The sequence below is a fragment of the Mus musculus genome, chromosome 8 (genome assembly GCF_000001635.26).
Source record: "Mus musculus strain C57BL/6J chromosome 8, GRCm38.p6 C57BL/6J".
Classification (NCBI taxonomy): domain Eukaryota; kingdom Metazoa; phylum Chordata; class Mammalia; order Rodentia; family Muridae; genus Mus; species Mus musculus.
Window position 1 is genome coordinate 88577641 of NC_000074.6, and position 19796 is coordinate 88597436.

Consider the following 19796-nt stretch of genomic DNA (forward strand, 5'->3'; position numbering starts at 1 on the left):
CCAGCTTTCCATGTAGCTTCTAAAGCTTCATTCCCAATGTTGTGAAATGCAAATGGTGACACTTGTACTCTGTGTTAGCAAGGACTTAATGAGACAACACGTGTACCTGCCAACTTGACTGGCAGTGCCAGGCTGGCACATCTGTGCATCTCTGGAGCCTTTTTCCTCCTGAGGCCTGTGCCAATCATGCAAGAAACCATTTGGCCTGGAATGCACACACGATCTTTCTCCTCGTGGCCGCAGATTTACCCTCCTAATTATTTTTGGCATAGGCTAATATTAAAATCCATCTGCATTTCCCCTGACAGCTGCTCGCTGGAGGCTTGGAGGCCCAGAAACAGCCTGGCAAGCCACCCTCAGACCAGAATATTTGTCACAGATATCTTTGTGTGGACAGTTGCAGGGGATCAGGAGCATGTTAGGGCGTGTATCCAGACTTCAGCATGGAAACCCCAGCTTGTACCCAGTCTTCTATCGTGTCTGCTTGGAGACTTGCTGGCTCTCCAGGTAGAAAAGGTGTGTGTCACACTCTTGACGGTCATTTCTGCACTTTACCTGCATCTTTACTGCCTTGGTCATAGCCGGGTTTACAGCTTCTTGCTTTTATCCAAGCTTGCTGTTAACTAGGCTCTTGTGGGTTGTGTTAAAATAAGCTAGCATTGGCTACTGTCCCCTGAGTTTGAATTTTTGCTCTGAATTTCAACCATCTCCTTCTACACTAGGTCCCCAAGTTGCTTAAGCCAGGACTAATAGCATCTGTCTGTCTTAGCTTACCAATACCTGTGTGTAGGACGTGGCACAGCTGGGTTCATGCTTATGAGAACCCTCCTCTGTAGAGATGAATAGATGCGCCAGCCCCACGCAGCTAGCGGGACCAGCCTCCAGAAAGTTAGAGTTCTGTCTGTGCAGATATGGAGCCTGCTGTGCGGTAGGTCATCAGAGGGCCCCATCTGGGACTGAGCAGGATAGGCTGCCAGATTGAATGGAGGTAGACCGGGTCCTGCCAGCATGGATGCATTTGTACCAATTACGAGACACAGCTCAGTACTCCTCCTTCCACACCTGCCTCTCATGCGTGTGAGAAATGTCAGAAATAATACGCTGCACGTATCTCTGGTGCCACACGCATGACACTTCTGGAACTGAACAGTGTGCTTCTCAAAGCCTCTCTCCCAGCAACTTCAGATGACCCCAAGTGACCCTAGCCACGGGGCAAGAGCCCTAGGTGAGCATGCACCCTTGCAGCTTCGGATGGAGCTGCTGCATAAGGAGGGCCCACTTGGCTTCCAAGTCCTCTTCTCCCCCTGCTGTTTAGATGGCGCCAGCTGTCAGTGCTCAGGCTGGGTGGGCTGTGCCAGGCTGCTCTCTAGGTCACTGCTGTTTGCCAGGGTAAACAGTCCCCAGAAAGTGATGGGGACCTCTCACAGCATGTGATCCCAGAGGTGCCTCCTATTGGCCCTGGGATGCTTTGGGAATCCAGGTTCTAATCACAGCTGCCCCCTTTCCCTGGTTCCCAAGTCTCTTCCCTTTCTCTTCCTCCTCCTCCTCTTCCTCCTCCTCCTCCTCCTCTCCTTTTTTTAAACTGGGGGAGGGGAGAGGGAACGAGGCTGTCTTTGATCTCAGCGGAGGAAAGAAGTCTGTTCTGTTCGGGCTTTTGGCTAACACAACAAACAGTGTTTAAAATTTAACTTTGCTTAATTAATTAGTAATTCTGTTTAATGCTGTCTGATCTCCCTCCAAAAGGTATTTTGAAGCTTGAGAAAGGAACTTCAAAGGGAGCCGGGTGAAGATGGTCAAGTAATGCATTTAATCTGGCAGTGGCTGGGGGGTGGAGAGCAGCCAGGCTGGAGCTGATGCTTAGAGAGACTCTTCTGCTAAGTCAGCCAGCCAGCTCTGCTCGCTGGCCATGGCCTCGGTGTGAGATGGACAGAGAGCAGGAGCCCCATAACACAGCCCCTCACCGTCTTCTGGGCTAAGAAGCAATTTTAAGGACGTAGAAATGACATTTTCTCCCTTCTGTGGCCACTCTGAATGGTTGAGCAGGTTGGGTCCCGCACAGGGTTTCCAGTTAGCTGAACAGCCAGTCACAGGTAACTTCCAGGCTGTGCCCTATCGAGCAAGCATTCGCTTGCGAAGGATCGGAGGGCTGCCTTCACCTAAGCAATACGCGAAGGGCCAGACGGTTCCTAGCTGTGGTGACTTGATACAGCTCTCCTGTGTGCAGCAGAAGCAGCCAGGGACTAGTACGTGTGACATGTCTCATTAAACTTCACTTGGAAAGCTGGGCTGCAGGCCCAGCAGCTCACAAGGCCTCCTGGCATCCTGTTCTTTATCGCCCAGACATGCTTCTTAGGCACTGGAACATCTTACTGCGTTCCTTCCTCTGCTCCCTTTTCTGTGCTTCCCGTTCTCCCGTCTCCCTGGCCATGCGCCGTGCTGTGGCTCTCCCTGGCAGCTGGAGTCTGCTCGGGGTGCCTTTGAAAGATGTCTCAGACTGGCAGCTGGTGAAGCAGGGACAAGCAGCCGAGTGAAGACTTGGCCACCAGAGCCCTCCTTGGCAGCATGGCATCCTTCTGATCCCTGGGTAGATGACTTGGGTGGCCTGCAGTGAGCAGCATTTGCTGCCTAGCCCTGATGCCAGGGGCCGTAGCCAGGTGGAGATGCTCTGCTCAGCTGCTGGGCTACAATACAGGTTGCCTTGGTTTGCTTTGGAGAAGTCATCTGCAGATCCCATGCCGGCTGCCAGAATCCTAGCCCTTGGCTCTGACCCTATGCATTCATGGCTTTCTGTGGGTTCTCTGCCACCTCTTCCTGCACTTGATCAGGGGACAGTAGGGGTGAAAGGTCTTCTTTGATAAGGCACAGGGTGTCAAGGAGTCTTACCCTGGCAGCATGTCTTCCAGGCTTACTGTTTATTTCTGCCCTGTCCAGGCTGGGGTGCTCTGAATATTCACTAATTTGGTTACCGGGGATATCCTGGAGGCTTGATGAGCTAGGACATCATGATGGACCAGCAAGGGAAGAGAGGACAGTCTAAGCCACTCAGTTCTCTAGAGAGTAAACATGAGGAAAGAAAGAGGGGGTGATGTCCACCTCGGGTGAGGACAAAGGAAGGAGTGGGGGAGGATCTGAAGGAAGACAGGCTCTCTAGCATGGCAGCAAGAGCGCTCCAGAGGAGAGAACGGAACAGCGGTTCCTTGTCTTTGGGCTTATCAAGTGGAACATGAAAGGCAACATTGAACCTGGAGGTGCTTGTCTGATAACTTCCCTTTGAACTTGAAGTCGGGTTTCGATAAACCTGGCCAGCTCACATCAGCAGGACCTCTGCAGAGCCAGGCAGTGGCTTTGAAGATGGAACTAGGCTTTGTTTTGCTTTCTACTTCCCCTTCTCTCTCTGGGGGTGGGGGGGAGTCTGCAGGCTGTGATGTCTCTATAGTTTCTACACAGGGGTTGAGTGGAGCAAGGGAGATTGTTCACGCCTGAGCTACGGGCAGGGGCTAGGGGACAGTCAGCACTTATTGAGCACTTACTGAATACCCATCATAGTATCTGACCAGCAGTCTCCTCACAGACCCCTCCTGAAACTGAGGATGCTGTCTACTGAGAACCAATATCCCTGTGAGGGAGATACCACCTCTCCTCCACTATACAGACTCTTAAAGCTGCCTAGGTTGGAAAAGTAGGAGCACCAAATGCCACTCTCTCCCATGATGCTCCTGTGCAGTCCAGCTGTGTCTGGGGGACATGCTGGTGACAACTAAAGCCAGGGCCTCAGCAGAGCTCCCTGGTTCAAGGAGTAGCAGGAGGACCACCTTTCCCCAAGGCCTGAATGGCAAAGCCATACCTTGTGCCTTGTCTGGACTCATGGTAGCATCTATGGCCCAGTGGGCACTGAATAGATTTAGTAGTCGGTGCTTGACTGTCTCTGAGTCCCTGGCCAGTTACTAGCCTGGCCTTCCTGGATTCAGAGTCCGCCAGAGGAGGGTGTCTGACCAATAGGATCAGACAGTTAGGGATGGAATACAAAGTACTTGGGGCCGATGCCGGTCCCCAGGAGCCTTGTGAGGAGGGGGCCCTCCTGGTTATGTGCTCCTTTGGCTTTACGTTGCGATAACAGACCACTCCACAGTCAGCATCCTTGAAGACCTTAGGGAGCTGTGTCCTCTCTGGCAGCGTGGGCTGGAGGCCCTGCGGGTCCTAGCTGTGCTGAGACAGGAAGAGAGAGAAGAGAGAAGCTCCCTGGGGAATGGACTACTGCCCCAGGTCTGTCTGTAGCTGCTCAAGTCTCTGGGAACCTGGACTGTTCCTGTGTCTTGGTTTTTCCATCTAGAAAATGGAGCTAATAGTAGTAACTGCTTCAAAAGGTCCCAGTGAAGACACAATTCATAGCCCAGTGCTGAGGGCTATGGGGCCCGGTACTATACGAGCCTGTTGCCCAGGCTGTGAACACTGGTTCCAGGGTACCATATGAACCGCTGCAGATAGCTGCCAGGAAGAGAGTTCTGACCTGGAGAATATGAACTAAGAAAGGTGGTGTGCCCCTCCCTCACTGAACTCCCCACGCCCAGCTGTTGCTCTTAGGTGCTCATCGCAGTACTGGGATATATGGATCGAATGAGGTGGGGACAGAGCCCCAGTGTCCAAGCTGTGCCTCCTGTCACCAGGATCCTGACATCCCAAGACAGTTCAGTCTGGTCAAGCCATCTCAGGTCTCCTCAACTGTCCTCCAGGCATGCCAGCCTCTTAGGTCAGGGGCCCTCCGCCGTTGGTTTCCCTACAAAATAGAACAACAACAAAGTCACTGTACGGGGCGTTTGAGGAGGGAAGAGGTGGGAGCATCTTCTAGGTTAGTGCACTGGAGCTTCTTTGTGTCATACAGGAAGGGTCATAGGATTCCTCTGGGACATTCCATTACGTGGTGGAAGCCATCACCTGGGCTCTGGGTCTAGGATGATGGGTCTACACCTCATACTCCTGCTCTGCTCCTGAAGGGCGGGCACACAGAAGACCATGTCCTTTGGCAGAGGGGAGAACTCCAGGTGAGCGGAGGCCAAGGGCAAGGGTCAGGGTGATTGCAATCCCTCAAGAGGCCAATGCCCTTCAGCATGTGCACATAATCCTGCCCTCAGACTCTTCATTCAGTTCTCCCTCCGCTCTACCCACTCAGCACGTCTGCATCTCTGAGGGTGCCAATGTCGGAATAGGAGGCAGCGAATACAGAAGGCTGTGGTCCCTGGGACCCCAAATACTTCTCCGTGTGCCCTACCCTGCTGAAGTGGTTGGTAGTCTCTGCAAGGTACTGAATCTGCCTATAGGCTACTTACCCAGCCTAGAAAGCTGGGGCCGTAGGAGTCTGAGAGGCTACAGAGAAACCTGAGTAACTGGTGTGACTGCACCTCAAAGGCTTTCTCCAGGACGGCCTGTGGCATCACCAGGCCAAAGAATGGAAGGATGTGGAGCATGGCCAATAGGCAGGGCAGGAGGGGCCAGCACTCTTGGCCTGAGGACACAGCACAGCCACCTGATCCCGACTTGTTCTTCTCTCCCTGTGCCTCCCCGCAGTGGCCCTGCCGCCTGAGAAGATTGACAGCCTAGGTAGTGGAGATGAGAAGAGAATGGAGAGACTGAGCGAACCTGGCCAGGCCTCCAAGAAGCAGCTCAAGTTTGAAGTGAGTTTCCTTCTGAGGGCTGTGACTTGACGGCAGTGTCCGGGAAGGGGGAAACGGAGGCCCATCTAAATGGGAGGAGTTCTCACCTCTTATGTGGATAATTGCTTCTGGGGGAGACCCTTCCTGCTGCCCCTGAGCCATGACACTTCAGCCCCAGCTTCACCACATGAGTGGTGGCCAGTACACACCACCAGGACCCCATGAGTGCACACGGGGAGATTGAACTCTGGTCCTTGGGCCTGTTGCCCTCTTATGGGATCTTCCGAGTCCTCAAAGCTTCCCTTTCACCCCCCCCAGAGGCTGACCTGGGACATATGGGGTGGGGTGGGGGTCTCCTATGGTATGTAAGAAGCTAAGGCAAGAGCCCTGGGCAGAGCCCCAGTTCTATCTGGGCCTCCATTTACAAACCACGTGATCAACACAAGGAGGGGGGGTGGCTATCTGCTCATCCTCCTGCTCCTCTCAGGCACCAGGCGCAGGGTGAGGGCTCAGAGTGAGGTCTGGTGCAGCGGAGGATGCTGGCATCCCTTGTCCTCACTGCTTCACACCTTCCCTGTCCCTCCCTTTCAGAGGCCACAGGGCACAGCTCCACTGTTGGCACAAAGCTATGAATTCAGGCCAAGGCCCTTCCCATTCCAGCCTTCCCTGGACTGTGGGTATCTGCTGGGGGTTCTGGGACCTTTTGGTGCTCCCATTCTACAGTATATAGTGGGTTGTCTTGCTTGGCAGAGCTGGGGCTTTTTTCTTTCCCCCGGTGCTAATGGAGCCCTGTTGCTTGCCAGGAGAACAACAGTAAAATAAGTATGGTTCCTGGCTCCTGCCCTTGAGCTGCGAGCAGTGTAGTCAAGGACAGACAAAATGACATAGTTAGCCAACGCAGTGTGTGGTGCTTATGTGCAGGGGTGTGTGTGTGTGTGTGTGTGTGTGTGTGTGTGTGTGTGTGTGTGTGTGTGTGTGTGTGTTCACATCAAATACTTCCCAGGAGGGGTGGGCACTTGGCAGGTGTCAGATTAGCATGTCACAGATGAGGGAAGACTGGCTTTGAACTCAGCATGGTCCACTTGAGAACGAGAGGGAAGCAGCTTCGGGCTGCGGCCACTGCAAGCAGGAACCCCTTGTCTGCCATGCACACTCCAGTCAGCAGCTCTTTTCCTACATGGTGCAGAGGCCTGTCTCCATGCTCTGTGAGCCGGGGCATGGGTGTCATTCCATTGTCCAGGTCACCTGGGTCTTTGATGCCTGGCCTTTTATCGAAGCGCTGCCCTCAGCAGACACTTGAGGTGGGAGTATGGGAACTGTCTCCATAACTTCAGGGGGCCTGGGAACTCTGAACTGATGAATGGCCATATGGCAAAGGACATAATTATTCTGAGGACTTTATGGGATAGAGGATGGATATGACCACTTTCTGTCACTTATATGAGAGGAAAATGAAGCATCAGAAACATATCCCAGGAGGAGTCTGGGCAGACTCTGGAGTTTGACCTCTTCATGTCCCCCCTGCTGCTGCCCAGTTTGATTGCTCATCCTGAGGTCTTGCCGGGTGTCCCAAGTCATTGGTCCCTGTTGCCTTCCCAAAGCTTCTCAGCCCTGGTTGAAGCTTGCCTTGTGAGGCCAGTCTCCTGTCTGAGTCCATGCGTCTCCTTTGTCTTTGAACACTAGAGATTACCTGTGCCCTGGGTCCTGTATGCCCTGCCCAGGCTCTGGCCTCTTTCCCTGGCTGATCATGTCTTAGTCTCCCTTCGCCAGAGTCAGGGATAGCCAGGGGTGCTCATGGCCTTACCATGGGGCCCTCGGTGATGCTCTGGCTGACAGTTAAACAAGCCACATGTCTGTCTGTCCAGGAGCTGCAGTGTGATGTCTCTGTGGAGGAGGACAGCCGGCAAGAGTGGACTTTCACTCTATATGACTTCGACAACAATGGCAAAGTGACCCGTGAGGTGAGTGTACTTCCTGCCCAGTGGCAGCCCTCAGGCACAGGGCTTGGCCTTGGCCTGAGACTGCTGCAGCCCTCAGGCACAGGGCTTGGCCTTGGCCTGAGTCTGCTGTCCCCTCATCCTGCCTGATAGGGGCAAGGCTAGGAAAGGACTTGTAGTGAAAGGTTGTTGGAAGGGTCCTGGCACCTCACAAAGACTGGGGCTGGGGGTACCCCTCCAGGGAGAGGTGGAAGACAGTGGCAAAGTCCAAGGCCTTCCCAGAGAGGACCCCAGGTTCCAGCCATTTCCCCCTGCGTCCTTCTCTCTGCAGTCCCAAAGCTCTAGCAGCCATCCTTGACTGCCTCCATGAGCCCCCAAGGCCACACGGAACAGGGGCAAGCAGTGACTACGGCTGGCCCCAGGCCCCCTCTCCCCATTCAGAGTCCTCCCACGACCCCTCCCCAAGGCCCCCTCACCCTCTCTATGCCTCTGCCTCTGCACCAGGCGGAGCACTTAGCAGGGAGGAGAGTGTCAGTTCTCCATGTGTCGCTCTGGCAATTGATGGGGCAGAAGTGAGCAGAGGTTTGGGAAATGGCTTGTCAGAGGGACAGCCCGTGCAAAGCTGACCTCAGCCAGGCATCGTGCTGCCCTAGGGAGGAGCGCCTGTGCAGCTGATCCCTGGTTACTAACCGAAGGAGACCGGCCGTGGCCCCTTTGCAGAATAGATATAGTAGGTACTTAAGGCCCTGCAAGAAACCCAGATTCCATCCGGGTGCCAGGAAAGCCTAGCCCGGCTCAGGCTTAGTCCTTTCCTCTGCCTCTCCAGGAGGCCTGCATTATGGGGTGAGGCCTGCACCTGTGTGGAGATAGAAGACCAGGTGGGTGGGCTTTGTGTCCTCTTGTAGCCCAGCATGTGGACCTGCCAGTGACTCCAGAGGTATTGGTGCTTGGCCTCTGTATCTCCTTATCCTGTCCAGGGTGGGACAAGTATTAGGTTTTCCACAGCATAGATAGGAAGTCATCTTTACGTACTTGGAGGGAGATCTGGCTTACAAAGCATGCCTCTGTCGTAGGCTGTAACTTGGGGGACATGAGAAACCAGTAGGAGGAGGAGCCTGTGCTACAGTCATAGTTCACCCCGTCCTAGGCAACAACAAGAGCAATGCGTTGTTGGCTCATGCATCTCTGAGTTTCAGTTCTGGGAGGCTTACTTCAAGTGTGGTTGAATCCAGAGGCTCAGTATGTGCAAGCAGGCCCAAGCCTTACCCATGGATGGTCCCTCTCCGATCTCTTCCTTCTGTGCAGACTCTTTATGGCACTGTCAGCTCTAGCCCAGATCCCTCCCTCTCAGGATTCCCTCCCATTCAGAATTTCCATACACGGTCCAGAGCCAAATCTCATTGGCTTCCCGGCCAGCCAGCCTGAATGTCATAGGACATACAGGACCATCTGTGGCATCTTTGTCATGAGAGCCACAGTGAAGATGGCCAGCCCTGGGTGGCTGCCCTCTTCCTTTCTTCCCAGCTCAGAGATGCTTAGGGGCGTCCTGTGTGCATCCCCTACTACAAAGTCCTTGCAAGAAGAGACATGGACAGACACTCATATCTCTTTTGTCACTTGTGTCCTTGGTGATGAGAGGAAGGAGCCAAAGGAAGGAGCCAAAGGCTGCCTATGGGAGGTGGGTCCATGTGGCCTGAAGTGAACATTTGCATTGTGTTTTCTTTCTGAAGATCTGAGATCCTGGTTGAGTTAAGGCCCCTGTCTGGTGGGTCTCCTCATCTCTACCCACAAATGCCTTTTTTAAACCTGCAGTACCTACCTCTCCCTCTCTTCTTCGTAGTGTGAGTATGCATGTTTTGGTGTGCTCAGGAATACCTTAACTGCATCTGCTGTCTGGAGCCCATGTCTGGGCTAATCCTCCAGGTCTGAACTTGTGAACCTGAGCTCTCAATCACATAGGAAGCAGTTGTGATGGTCACCTGTGTCAGTCAGCTTTCTGTCACTGTAGCAAATACTGAGCTGTTCAACTTACAGAGAGAACAGGCTTACTCCAGTTCGTGATCAGTTGTTTCTGTTGTTTTGGGCCCATGGCAAGTCAGCATAATCTGGCAGCTGTGCATGACAAAGCAAAACCTAACCCTAACCCTAACCCTAACCCTAACCCTAACCCTAACCCTAACCCTAACCTGGAAAGGAGGCCAGAAAGAAGAGCGGACTAGGTCCCACAGTCCCCGTTGGGAACATGCCTCCAGTGACCTAAAGGCCCACCACAAGGGCCTTTTAAAGTGCATTCCCTAAAAGCTCCCAATAGCTACCCCAAGACCACACCTTTCTTGCGTTGGTTTAGAAACAAACTGTAGCAGCCCCCATTTCTGTGCCAGATGGTAGCAAAGCGCCTCTTCAGCTCCTGAGCTATACAGCACTTGAAGAATGTTGTCAGTGGCCCTCAGTCTCCTTGTTTGTCACCTCCATCATGATGATGTCACCATCATCTCCTGAAGAAGGAGCAGTTCTGAGAATGGATGGCATGGCTCTGCAGGGAGCCCTGGGAAGAACGGGGAGAAAAGGACTCCTGTATAGTCTCACCAGGAGGAACTGAGACAGCTGAGTGAGTGGGGGTGAATAGTGGCGGCTGGGTCTCAAACTGCTGCCCTCCACAATCTCTCTCCACATCTCATGGTCTAGTCTTTCAGAGGCTAAAACCTAAATTAGTAGTCAGCATTGATGGTTTGGAATATTTTTCAGAAGACTCTGGCTTTCTGGGTCCCCCGAGTGGCCTCATCCTGTAGAGTCAGCCTAGAGCAATGTCCACCGTGTTTCACAGGTATACCTGTCCCCCACCCCACCATAGACCCTACATACGTTTTACCCATCACACATCAGCCTGGCTACGGCATAGCTGCGGTCACCTCTGCCTCAGCTGAGGGAAGGTAGAAGAGGGGCCCAGTATGTCAGAATTCACGAAGAATTGCTGGCCAAGATAACTGTTGAGTGTGCCTAGTGATACAGTGTTTTTTTTTTTTTTAAGGAAGTGGCTGCCCCTCAGACAGCTGACTACAGATAAAGACCCAGAGCACAGGAGTCCTAGTAAGGGTGCTTGTAACCCCTTCCCCAGTCAGAAGTCTCTGAGGCTCCTCAGAGAACACTGCTGGAGGCCCCATTTCAGTTTAATAGGTAATAGGCCCAGATGACACACTTGGTCAGGTTTCTCACAGACCAGTTTGTCTTCAGTGCCGCTTACGTCACACTACCAAGGCGGAGGGACTTCCATCATAGAAAGTGACCTCCTCACATCCTGGAGACTGGAATTTAGGGCTGAGGTATCAGCCTGCATGGTTCTGGTGAGAACTCCCTTCCTAGTCAGTGGACAGCTGCCTTCTCCCAGGGAGAGAGCAAGTGAGTTCCAGGAGCCACAGAACAGCAGCACCTGTTCCCACACGCCCCTCCTCCGTCACCGTCAGCAACCTTCCTCTCTCCATTGCTCACTGAATCCTGCTATGGTGTCCATGGGGATGCCTGCACAGGAATGCAGGGGCATAGTCCAGTCAAGTGTAAGGACATAATCACATTTCTATTTCTCCCTCTAAGAGCACGGTATGTAGCTTCCCTGGGAGCCTCTCGCCTAGGAGGGTTGAGAACTGGTTTGTAAACTCTTCCCTTACCTGGATAAGGCTATCTAGGGAGGTTCCACATAGCCTGTTAAGGGCCCAGGGGCTCACAAGCCACCCTGAATTCATGAGTTTACCTCCTCTGACCCCGGCTCTTCATTCCTTCTTCCTGGGGCTTTTTCCCCACGCCCACCATCTTGCCTCCAGATCTCTTTGAAGGAGCCTGGGCCTTCAGCACAGCAGTGGTACCCAGCTCTCAGGTTGCTGGTGGCAGGACATTGTGGCTAAAGTCTTCGGGGTGTCTGCTTCCTCCCAAACAGGACATTACCAGCTTGCTGCATACCATCTATGAAGTGGTTGACTCCTCTGTGAACCATTCCCCCACATCAAGCAAGACACTGCGGGTGAAGCTCACCGTGGCTCCTGACGGGAGCCAGAGTAAGAGGAGCGTCCTTTTCAACCATACCGGTAAGAGGGGCGGAGCAGTGCCCACTATGGGAAAGACAGGGAGGATCTAAGTCAGCCTGGGAGGGTGGGGAGAGACCCAGCTACCATAGACAGTTGCTTGGTGTTGGTGTACTGCAAGGCTTCAGCAAACCCTTGAAGGACTAGGCCTCTGGGGAAGGAGAGGGGACGGAATCACAGATGGAAGAAGGCCCAGTGTAAGCAAAGGCATAGAGTTGAGACTGGAGAGGATGCAGGCCAGGCTTAGGAGGGCAGCTTATGAATCTGGAGAGGTGTGTGGGACAGGCAACTAGTTTGCTCCTTGCTGGGCAACCCTGCTGCAGAGCTGTTGTGAACTACTTTGAGTGGCTTTTGAGGACACAATGCCAGGAAGCCCTGGCCGAGTTGGAGGAGGCACTGACGAGTCTCTCTTGGACTTCTGGGACTCAGATCTGCAGAGCACAAGGCCCCGAGCAGACACCAAACCCGCTGAGGAGCTGCGTGGCTGGGAGAAGAAGCAGCGAGCCCCACTCAGGTATGACATGCTGTGTGCCCGTGAACATGCATTGAGCGCCAGCTGGATATGTACATCTGAAGGACTTTGAGTAGCAGGTTCCATCCTGGGTCCTCTGCAGGGGCCATGGATTTATTTCAGAAAGCACAGATTTACAAATCAGACTCTAAATTTACAAACAAAACAGGAAAAAAAAATCAAAACCCTAGATATAGCTCATCACTGTATTCCATATAAAAATTCTTTAGATTTTCTCCATGTGGTTTGGATTTAGCACGTATTGGGTATTCCTGATGTATTTCCACTGTAGATAGTTAGGGTAGCACCTTGGGGGTCTAACACACTGGGATTTCTACTGGGGAGTATGTGCATAAGCCATCACAGCAGAGGGACAAAACTTCCAAGCCTCCTGTCCCTTAAGATGGCCTGGCTGTTCAGTGGGCTATGGGAAACCTCCATTTGCAGGTTGCTCTCAGAATTGTGAGTAAGAGCTTATAGATCTGCAGTTATCTGTCCCGTTGTCACTTCTGCATACACAGAGGGAAGGAGGGATGTTTAAAGAAAAGCACCTAACAGCAGCAGCAGGGCAGCAAGCAAGCGTAGGGATCTTCAACATCTGTGCCAAAGAAGGCGTGGCCAGAGATCGGCTAGTCCTTCATGTGAGCGTGGATAAGACAGACCATGCTAAGTGGGCAGTGGGCAGGCTGGCTGGAGATGGGTGGGGCTGGGGGCATTGAACAGACCTTGCAGTGGTGAGGCAGATGGTGGTGGGCACTGGGGAAATGAAGGCACAGACAGGATTCTGCCTCAGACGCCCTTCTCCCAAGTCACAGGAAACGTGAAGAAGTGATGAAGCTGCCGGTTTGGCCTCATGGCTTCCCAGCAGGCCTCAGGGTCTGTGCCTTCCTACATAATGTCCTTTTTGTCACAGGTTCCAGGGTGACAGCCACCTGGAGCAGCCAGACTGCTACCACCATTGCGTGGATGAGAACATTGAGAGGAGAAACCACTACCTAGACCTGGCGGGGATAGAGAACTACACGTCTCAGTTTGGACCGGGTAAGGGGCTGCTGTGTGGGGCATAGTCTGGACACACAGTGCTGGGTAGTAGCCACTGATCCCTGAGGACTGGGGAGATAGGTAGCTTTCTACTGGACAGGTCAGAGGCTCGTCTCAGAGCCCCTAACCAAGCACTGAAGACATTTTCAAAAATCAAAGTAATACTTAGATAAAGCTGGGCAAAAATCCAAGAGCAAGAGAAGACTGAGAGTCCAGCAAAAGCAGTAGCCCCGCTCAAGCCAGCCCAGCCCCGGGCCCACATCAGCCCCAGCCCCAGCCCCAGCCCCAGCCCCAGCCCCAGCCCCAGCCCCAGCCCCAGCCCCAGCCCCAGCCCCAGCCCCAGCCCCAGCCCCAGCCCCAGCCCCAGCCCCAGCCCCAGCCCCAGCGGCTGCTTGGTCCAGGAATGTGCTGCTCTGCCAGCCTCTGTGCCCCCTGACCTTGTGCCAGTCCTGCTTCCTCTTAATGTTGAGCTCTCTCTGAGTTCACCCTGCATTTCCCTTTATCTATTTAGAAGGCTCTGCCCACCTCCTTTAGTCCCTTCCTTCTCTCTCCTCACCTCTCAGCAGATAGGAACATGTTTCTCCCTACAGGACTGCGAGGGCATTAGAGGGCTGGTAGCTCAGACAGAGAGGCGATGGTCCCTGGTAACCCAGGGTAGCCCAGTGCACACAGTGGGTGCTCATGAAGTATCTGTCGGATTGGTTCCTAGGATCCCCTTCGGTGGCCCAGAAGTCAGAGCTGCCCCCTCGAATCTCCAACCCCACTCGCTCTCGCTCCCACGAGCCAGAAGCTGCCCACATCCCACACCGGAGGCCCCAAGGTGTGGACCCAGGCTCCTTCCACCTCCTTGACACCCCATTTGCCAAGGCATCAGAGCTCCAGCAACGGCTCCGGGGCACTCAGGATGGGAGCAAGCACTTTGTGAGGTCCCCCAAGGCCCAGGGCAAGAACATGGGTATGGGCCACGGGGCCAGAGGTGCAAGAAGCAAGCCTCCACTGGTACCCACCACCCATACTGTCTCCCCCTCTGCCCATCTGGCCACCAGCCCAGCCCTTCTCCCCACCCTGGCACCCCTGGGGCACAAGAAACACAAGCATCGAGCCAAGGAGAGCCAGGCGAGCTGCCGGGGCCTGCAGGGCCCCCTGGCTGCAGGAGGCTCCACCGTCATGGGGCGGGAGCAGGTGAGGGAGCTGCCTGCCGTGGTGGTGTACGAGAGCCAGGCTGGGCAGGCCGTCCAGAGACACGAACACCATCACCACCACGAACATCACCACCATTACCACCACTTCTATCAGCCCTAGACCCCAGCAGGCTGCCACGGGAAGGACCCAGCCCACACCCTAAGGCATTATTATTCTATTAATTATTGTTATTATGGCAATTATTGTTATTAATAATTATTGTTACTCCACTAATATTTAGCCAGCCTTCATGTAGAAGACACATGGAAACACAGAAGTAAACTTTTATTTATACGTTGTGGGGATCATGTAACTCACCAAGAAGTGACTCTGGGTTTGGAGGGTCCTTGGGCCACCCCAGCTGCAGGGTCTACACAGGTCTCCCCAAACCACAGGAGCCCTGGGCTCAACCCCCCCACTTCAGTTCTTCCAGGAGAGCACCCTTGCCTAATCCAGCTTCGGAGACCCTCAAGAGCCCCAGAGGACAACAGCTGCTACCTCTCAGTGTTATCTGGTTCAACTTTGCCCTTAATTGATTGTAACACGCTACAGGAGATTTCAGTGGACTGCCATTGCACCCTCTCTCCCCTTGTGTTCTGACACCTCAACCTAGACACCTTAGCTGTGTTTCCGGGAGTTACCGCCTCCCCTATCTAAAGGGAACTAGCCCTTGGCCCAAGCCAGCCCTGTGCTTTCTTTTGTCCTTTGCCATGCACAGTGTGGAAGCGCCCTCTCTTCCTGTGCCCCCGTTGGCTTTGGAAGGATGCACCTGTGTTTAAGGATTGTCCTTGTAGCCAGCCTTCTCAGTTTGGGAACAACTACAGAGAGAAGCAGCCACATTAAAAAAAAAAAAAAAGTAGTGTGGTTTCCCAAGATGGCACCATTGTGTGACGGAGGGTGTGAAACCTGAGTTTGCCGTCAGCAAATGGTTTGTGGCTCTCTAGCCGCCTTTGTAGCTAGGTAGATGCTGCCTGTCCATGTCTCTGTATCTTTCTATAAATACACTCTCAGGTATCCTTTCTGGTGTGCAGAAATCACTGCCCTGCTCTATGGAAGCTCCTGCAACCCAGATGTACCCGTGTGGTTCCCAAAGGCTGCCCGTCCATCAGATGAAAACAGCCACCTCCGTCTCACTTCCTGGGGTCTGAAGTCTGTGGTTTTGGAGAGACCTGCTTGGGTAGAGAGACTTAGGGTGGAATGGGGGTAGCCACTGAGCAGCATCCTTGACAGAATAGGTTTTTATCAGACAAGGGTCCAGGGGACCAAAAAAGGTTTACTGTCAAATAGTTGGGGCCCCAACAAAACTCAGATTACACTCCCAGGTTTAATTATTTGAGGAGGGCTCAACGGGGATGGCTGCCAACACTGGAGCAAAGACTGGGAGGCAGCAGAACCCAGACCATCACTGAGCTACCACTGTACCTAGCTCCATACATGAAGGGTGAAGATCGAGAGGCACCTAGGAGCCATGGCATTCATTCAGAGAGCATAGCAGGCTGTGTGAATGAATGAATGAATGAATGAATGAATGAATGAATGAATGAATAAATGAATTTATCCAGGGGATGAATGCCCCTATACCCTCCCATGCCTGTTTCACATCCTTCTCTAGTAGCCTCAGCTGAAGGCCTTGAGAGGGGGTGGGACTTTTATTCTTGAGGGTCCAGAAAGAGTCTGACCCCAGAAGGAAGTCTGCCTGCCTGTCTCCTGAGTTTAGCACGGTTGGTAAGCATGCACTTTGCAGATAGTGAGCATTCGTTGTTTTCATGGTGTTAATTTTCCTGATTGCTGGTGTGCCTGGGTCTGGTTGGTGCCATCCTCAGGACATCACTGTGACGAAGTAGGAGTCCTGGGAATGTGTCTGAGGCACAGAGAGGTCAAGAACCTGTTTGACACACATGGCAGATGGCAGTGCTGGGTCCTAGCCTTCAGGGTCCCTAACACTGAAGGATATGAGCCCTAAGTTTTCCTCCTGGGAAGCTGTGTTTCTATTTGGCTAGATTCCAACTCAGAGGGGACACTGCCACCTACCATGTGACTGCAACCACACCAAATGGGCAAGGCATTGTGGGAGCTTGGCTTGAGATGATAGGATCTGGTATGAATGAAGTAGTTTTTGTCCTTGAGTCACCCTGTGTCCACAGGCCTGAGCAACTGACATTCTGGGTCCAGGACCAGGAGGAAAGAATTTCTGGGAGACAAGAGCTTGATGAGGGAATTGTGATTGACTGGGCTTGGGGAAGGTAGTCACCCCTGGACCAGTTACACAGATCATCTGGTATGTGACCACCTGCCTCAGGAGGCAAGGTCACCGCAATGAGGACAGGGATAGGGGAACCCGCAAACACAAACAAAAACCAATGGCCTCCAGGGCCACAATTGCCATGGGCAGCTGCCTAGGGAGTGGAAGCCACTGGTTTTAGAACACAGATCCTCAGCCTGGGGAAGGAGGTCCCCTGCTGCTTTAGGATTTTTGTTAACTTCTTGCTCTAACTCTTAAAAGTCACTTATAAAAATAGTACCACGTGTTCACCTGTAAGAGATCAAGGTAGCGCATAAAGGCTTAGAGTCAAAGGTAAGTCAGCAGGCTCCATCTCACATGCTCAGTCTCCAGAAACCCACCCCAGCATCCATCCATGTCCAGATGCCCTCCCCCCATCCTCCCCTCCAGGACCATGAGCGTGGTGTAGCGGTTGTAACACAGACTGGTGTCTGGCCATGGGTGCTCCAGGCCTGACTCCCCTTCCTCAAAGCATGCACTGCAAGTGAGGTGCTGTGCCTTGGTTTCCCCCTTGTGAGTCCTCCCCAGATGTTAGTTGTCTTCATTCCCGGAATAAAAGCATTTTTATAGAATATCTCCCATTTAAATGTTTTAATCTAAAAAGCTTTCCCCCCCCCAACACAGTAGGAAACAATTGTGTGACGGCAACCTTGCGCTCACCCACCCAGAAGGTTTCAGATGCTGACACTGTGCTGTTTCTTTCTGATCTATTTTTAAGAGAGAAAACCCTGCAGATACGCGCAAGCCCCTCCCCACCCTGCTCTTTTATTTTTACCCAACGACCAGCTTCGTGTTCATTCTTGGGTTCTTTCTCTGCATCCCAGTGTACTTGGGGACCCCCTCCCCAGTCACTGAACTCCGCTCGCCTAGCAGCTGCTCAGCCCACTCTTGCTCAGAGACACTGTCATCTCCTGGCAGGCCTCTGGCTCATCTTCTCATCATTTGCTGGGACACACTGCATAGAGGGTCCTTGTATGTAACTCATCTCGCTGTCTACTCACAAGACAGAAAGCAAGAGAAGGAAGGTGCCGGCCGTCACAGAACTGCTGGTTTCAAGAGCAAGTGTTTGTTTCCCGTTTTGAAGCTATTGTGAGTGACCCCGTAAAAGCAGGGGTAGCAAATAATTAGAAGGAGCATGAAGAAGAAAGAAAAGAGAGGGAGGAAGCTAAAAGAAACAGGGTTGGATCCTGTGTGTAGATGTGACCCAGTTCCTGGGCTCTGAGCACGCAGCCTCCCTGGGGCCTGGAGAAGTGTTAGTAGTTCTGTGGATTTAAGGCATCATGGTCTTGCAGCTTTGGGCACACATGTGCACAGCACTAGCTGCTTGGTGGAGGATGGATATCCACTGTGCTCTCACCTCCCCTGTCTGGGGAGCATCACACACCCAGCCATGCTAATTAGACATTTTGGCAAAGGGAAATAGCCAGGACCTGTTTGGCTTTCTCCTTTCCCAGGCAGGCAGTCACCTCTCAGATTGCTACTGGGCCTGAAGATCAGCAACCAGAGAATTGGGAAGTGGGCTACCTGTCCAATGCCATACTAGTGAGCAGTCCCCACTACTCCTGACCTGCCAGGAATGCTTGACTATGGATGCTACCCAGGGCCCTCAGCTCCCTGTAAAGGTCAGGGCTGCCAGCCTCATGACTGGCACCAAGGGACCGCACACCCCGGATTCTCCAAGACAAGCTTGCCCTTAGCCCAGGCTCACTCTTGCAACCTGTCTCCTGGTGCTGCCCTTGACGCCAGCTCTTCTTAGGAGCCCGTGCTCTAGAATGTTTTTCCTGACAAATACTTTCCTTTGAAGGGCTTCCAATGCCCAGCATCTGTTCCCAAGGAGGAAGTGGCTGAGTCTAGCCTGTCCGGCTGACCCGCCGGGCAGTTTGCTCTCCCCGCAGCCTTCCAAGCAATAGAAGAAGCAATCCTGCTGCTACAGAGTCCATCAGCCTGGCAGCTACGAGTCACTCACTCAGGCCTACGTCGCTCCCGATGTGACTTGGGCATAGGCCAGCCTGTCGATGTGTGGAAGCCTCATTCAGAATCACCCAGAGATGGTTTCACAGGCCAGGATTTTGGTCCCACCTTTTATGATGCTGATTTGGGGGTCGGGATGAAGCCTGAGCATTACAAACGCAAGATCCGAGATGGTATCCTACACAGGCAAGGCCATACTCTGGAGCCTTGCACCATCCCCTAGATGACTTCAGAAGGCCCTTTGAGAGAGATACCTGAGTTCTAGGACTGGAGAAGCATGTTAATAGACTCTTAGGCCCGTCCAGGATTAGGGGCATAGGTGGCTTAGGGTTAGGGTATAGGGATAGTGGTTCTTAACAAGCTCCCACCTCTGGAGATGGTGGTGTATCTGGCCCACAGGTCAGTCCAAAAACCCCAGAAGCCTGTGCCTCAAGGAGCATGCGTACTGGGGTAGGAGGGGAGCAAGAACAGAACCCCCTGGCCCTGCTCCAACAGGGGCCCCAAAACTCCACAGAAATCAGAACAAATGACTATTACTTCAGCAGAGGACCAGAGGGGGCTCTGCACCTCCATTTGTATAAGCCAAGTTTCTCTCCTCGCTGTGCTGCCATTGGCTCTGAGTAACCCACCCATACTCCATTATCACAAAACCATGGACTTTACAGAGAACTGGGCTAACTGAGACGCAGTGGCCCCAGTTGGTCCACATGACATTGACATGGACAGTCTTTGCCCTTTGTCACTCGAGATTAGATCTGGAGTTAATAAGATGTGTGTGCAGTCTTAAAATCCCCTCATCCTGATTTCTGCACTTGGCCATGGGACCCGGGGCCAATGTTAGCTCTGCAGCCTAGAACTCAGTGTGACTGCTACTTTGTTTCCAAGTCTATGGCTGCTCGGTCACTCACTGTGAGAGCCTGCTTTGGGAATCACATTTGGGCAGACCCCTCTCTACAGTTAGAAAGGTAGATGGGGAAGCCATTTGGGGTTTAGTTCTCAGAGTGAGAAGCAGAGAAGAAGGTCAAAGACCTTAGAGGCCCACAGCACTGAAAGGGTTACACTCCCCTTCACCAGAGTACTGATGCCCGGTGTCACTAACATCACTCTTCTCTTGGTATTTCTGAAAGCAGAATTCGGGTGTGTTCTATCAAA

At 53.0% G+C, this 19796-nt stretch overlaps 1 protein-coding gene across 3 annotated transcripts in view; it reads left to right on the forward strand.

Moving 5' to 3' along the window:
• Positions 1–17247, forward strand: part of Nkd1 (naked cuticle 1) — a 73546-nt gene extending 56299 nt beyond the window's left edge. For 2 of the 3 annotated variants that reach the window (NM_027280.3, NM_001163660.1), the window contains 6 exons: positions 5563–5669; positions 7514–7609; positions 11514–11661; positions 12088–12172; positions 13083–13210; positions 13920–17247. In NM_027280.3, the coding sequence (NP_081556.3) occupies positions 5563–5669; positions 7514–7609; positions 11514–11661; positions 12088–12172; positions 13083–13210; positions 13920–14512 (1157 nt within the window). In that variant the 3' untranslated portion in view covers positions 14513–17247. The remainder of the gene's footprint in view (positions 1–5562; positions 5670–7513; positions 7610–11513; positions 11662–12087; positions 12173–13082; positions 13211–13919) is intronic. The other variant, XM_030243873.1, reaches the window with a different exon arrangement.
• The last annotated feature ends 2549 nt before the right edge of the window (positions 17248–19796 follow it).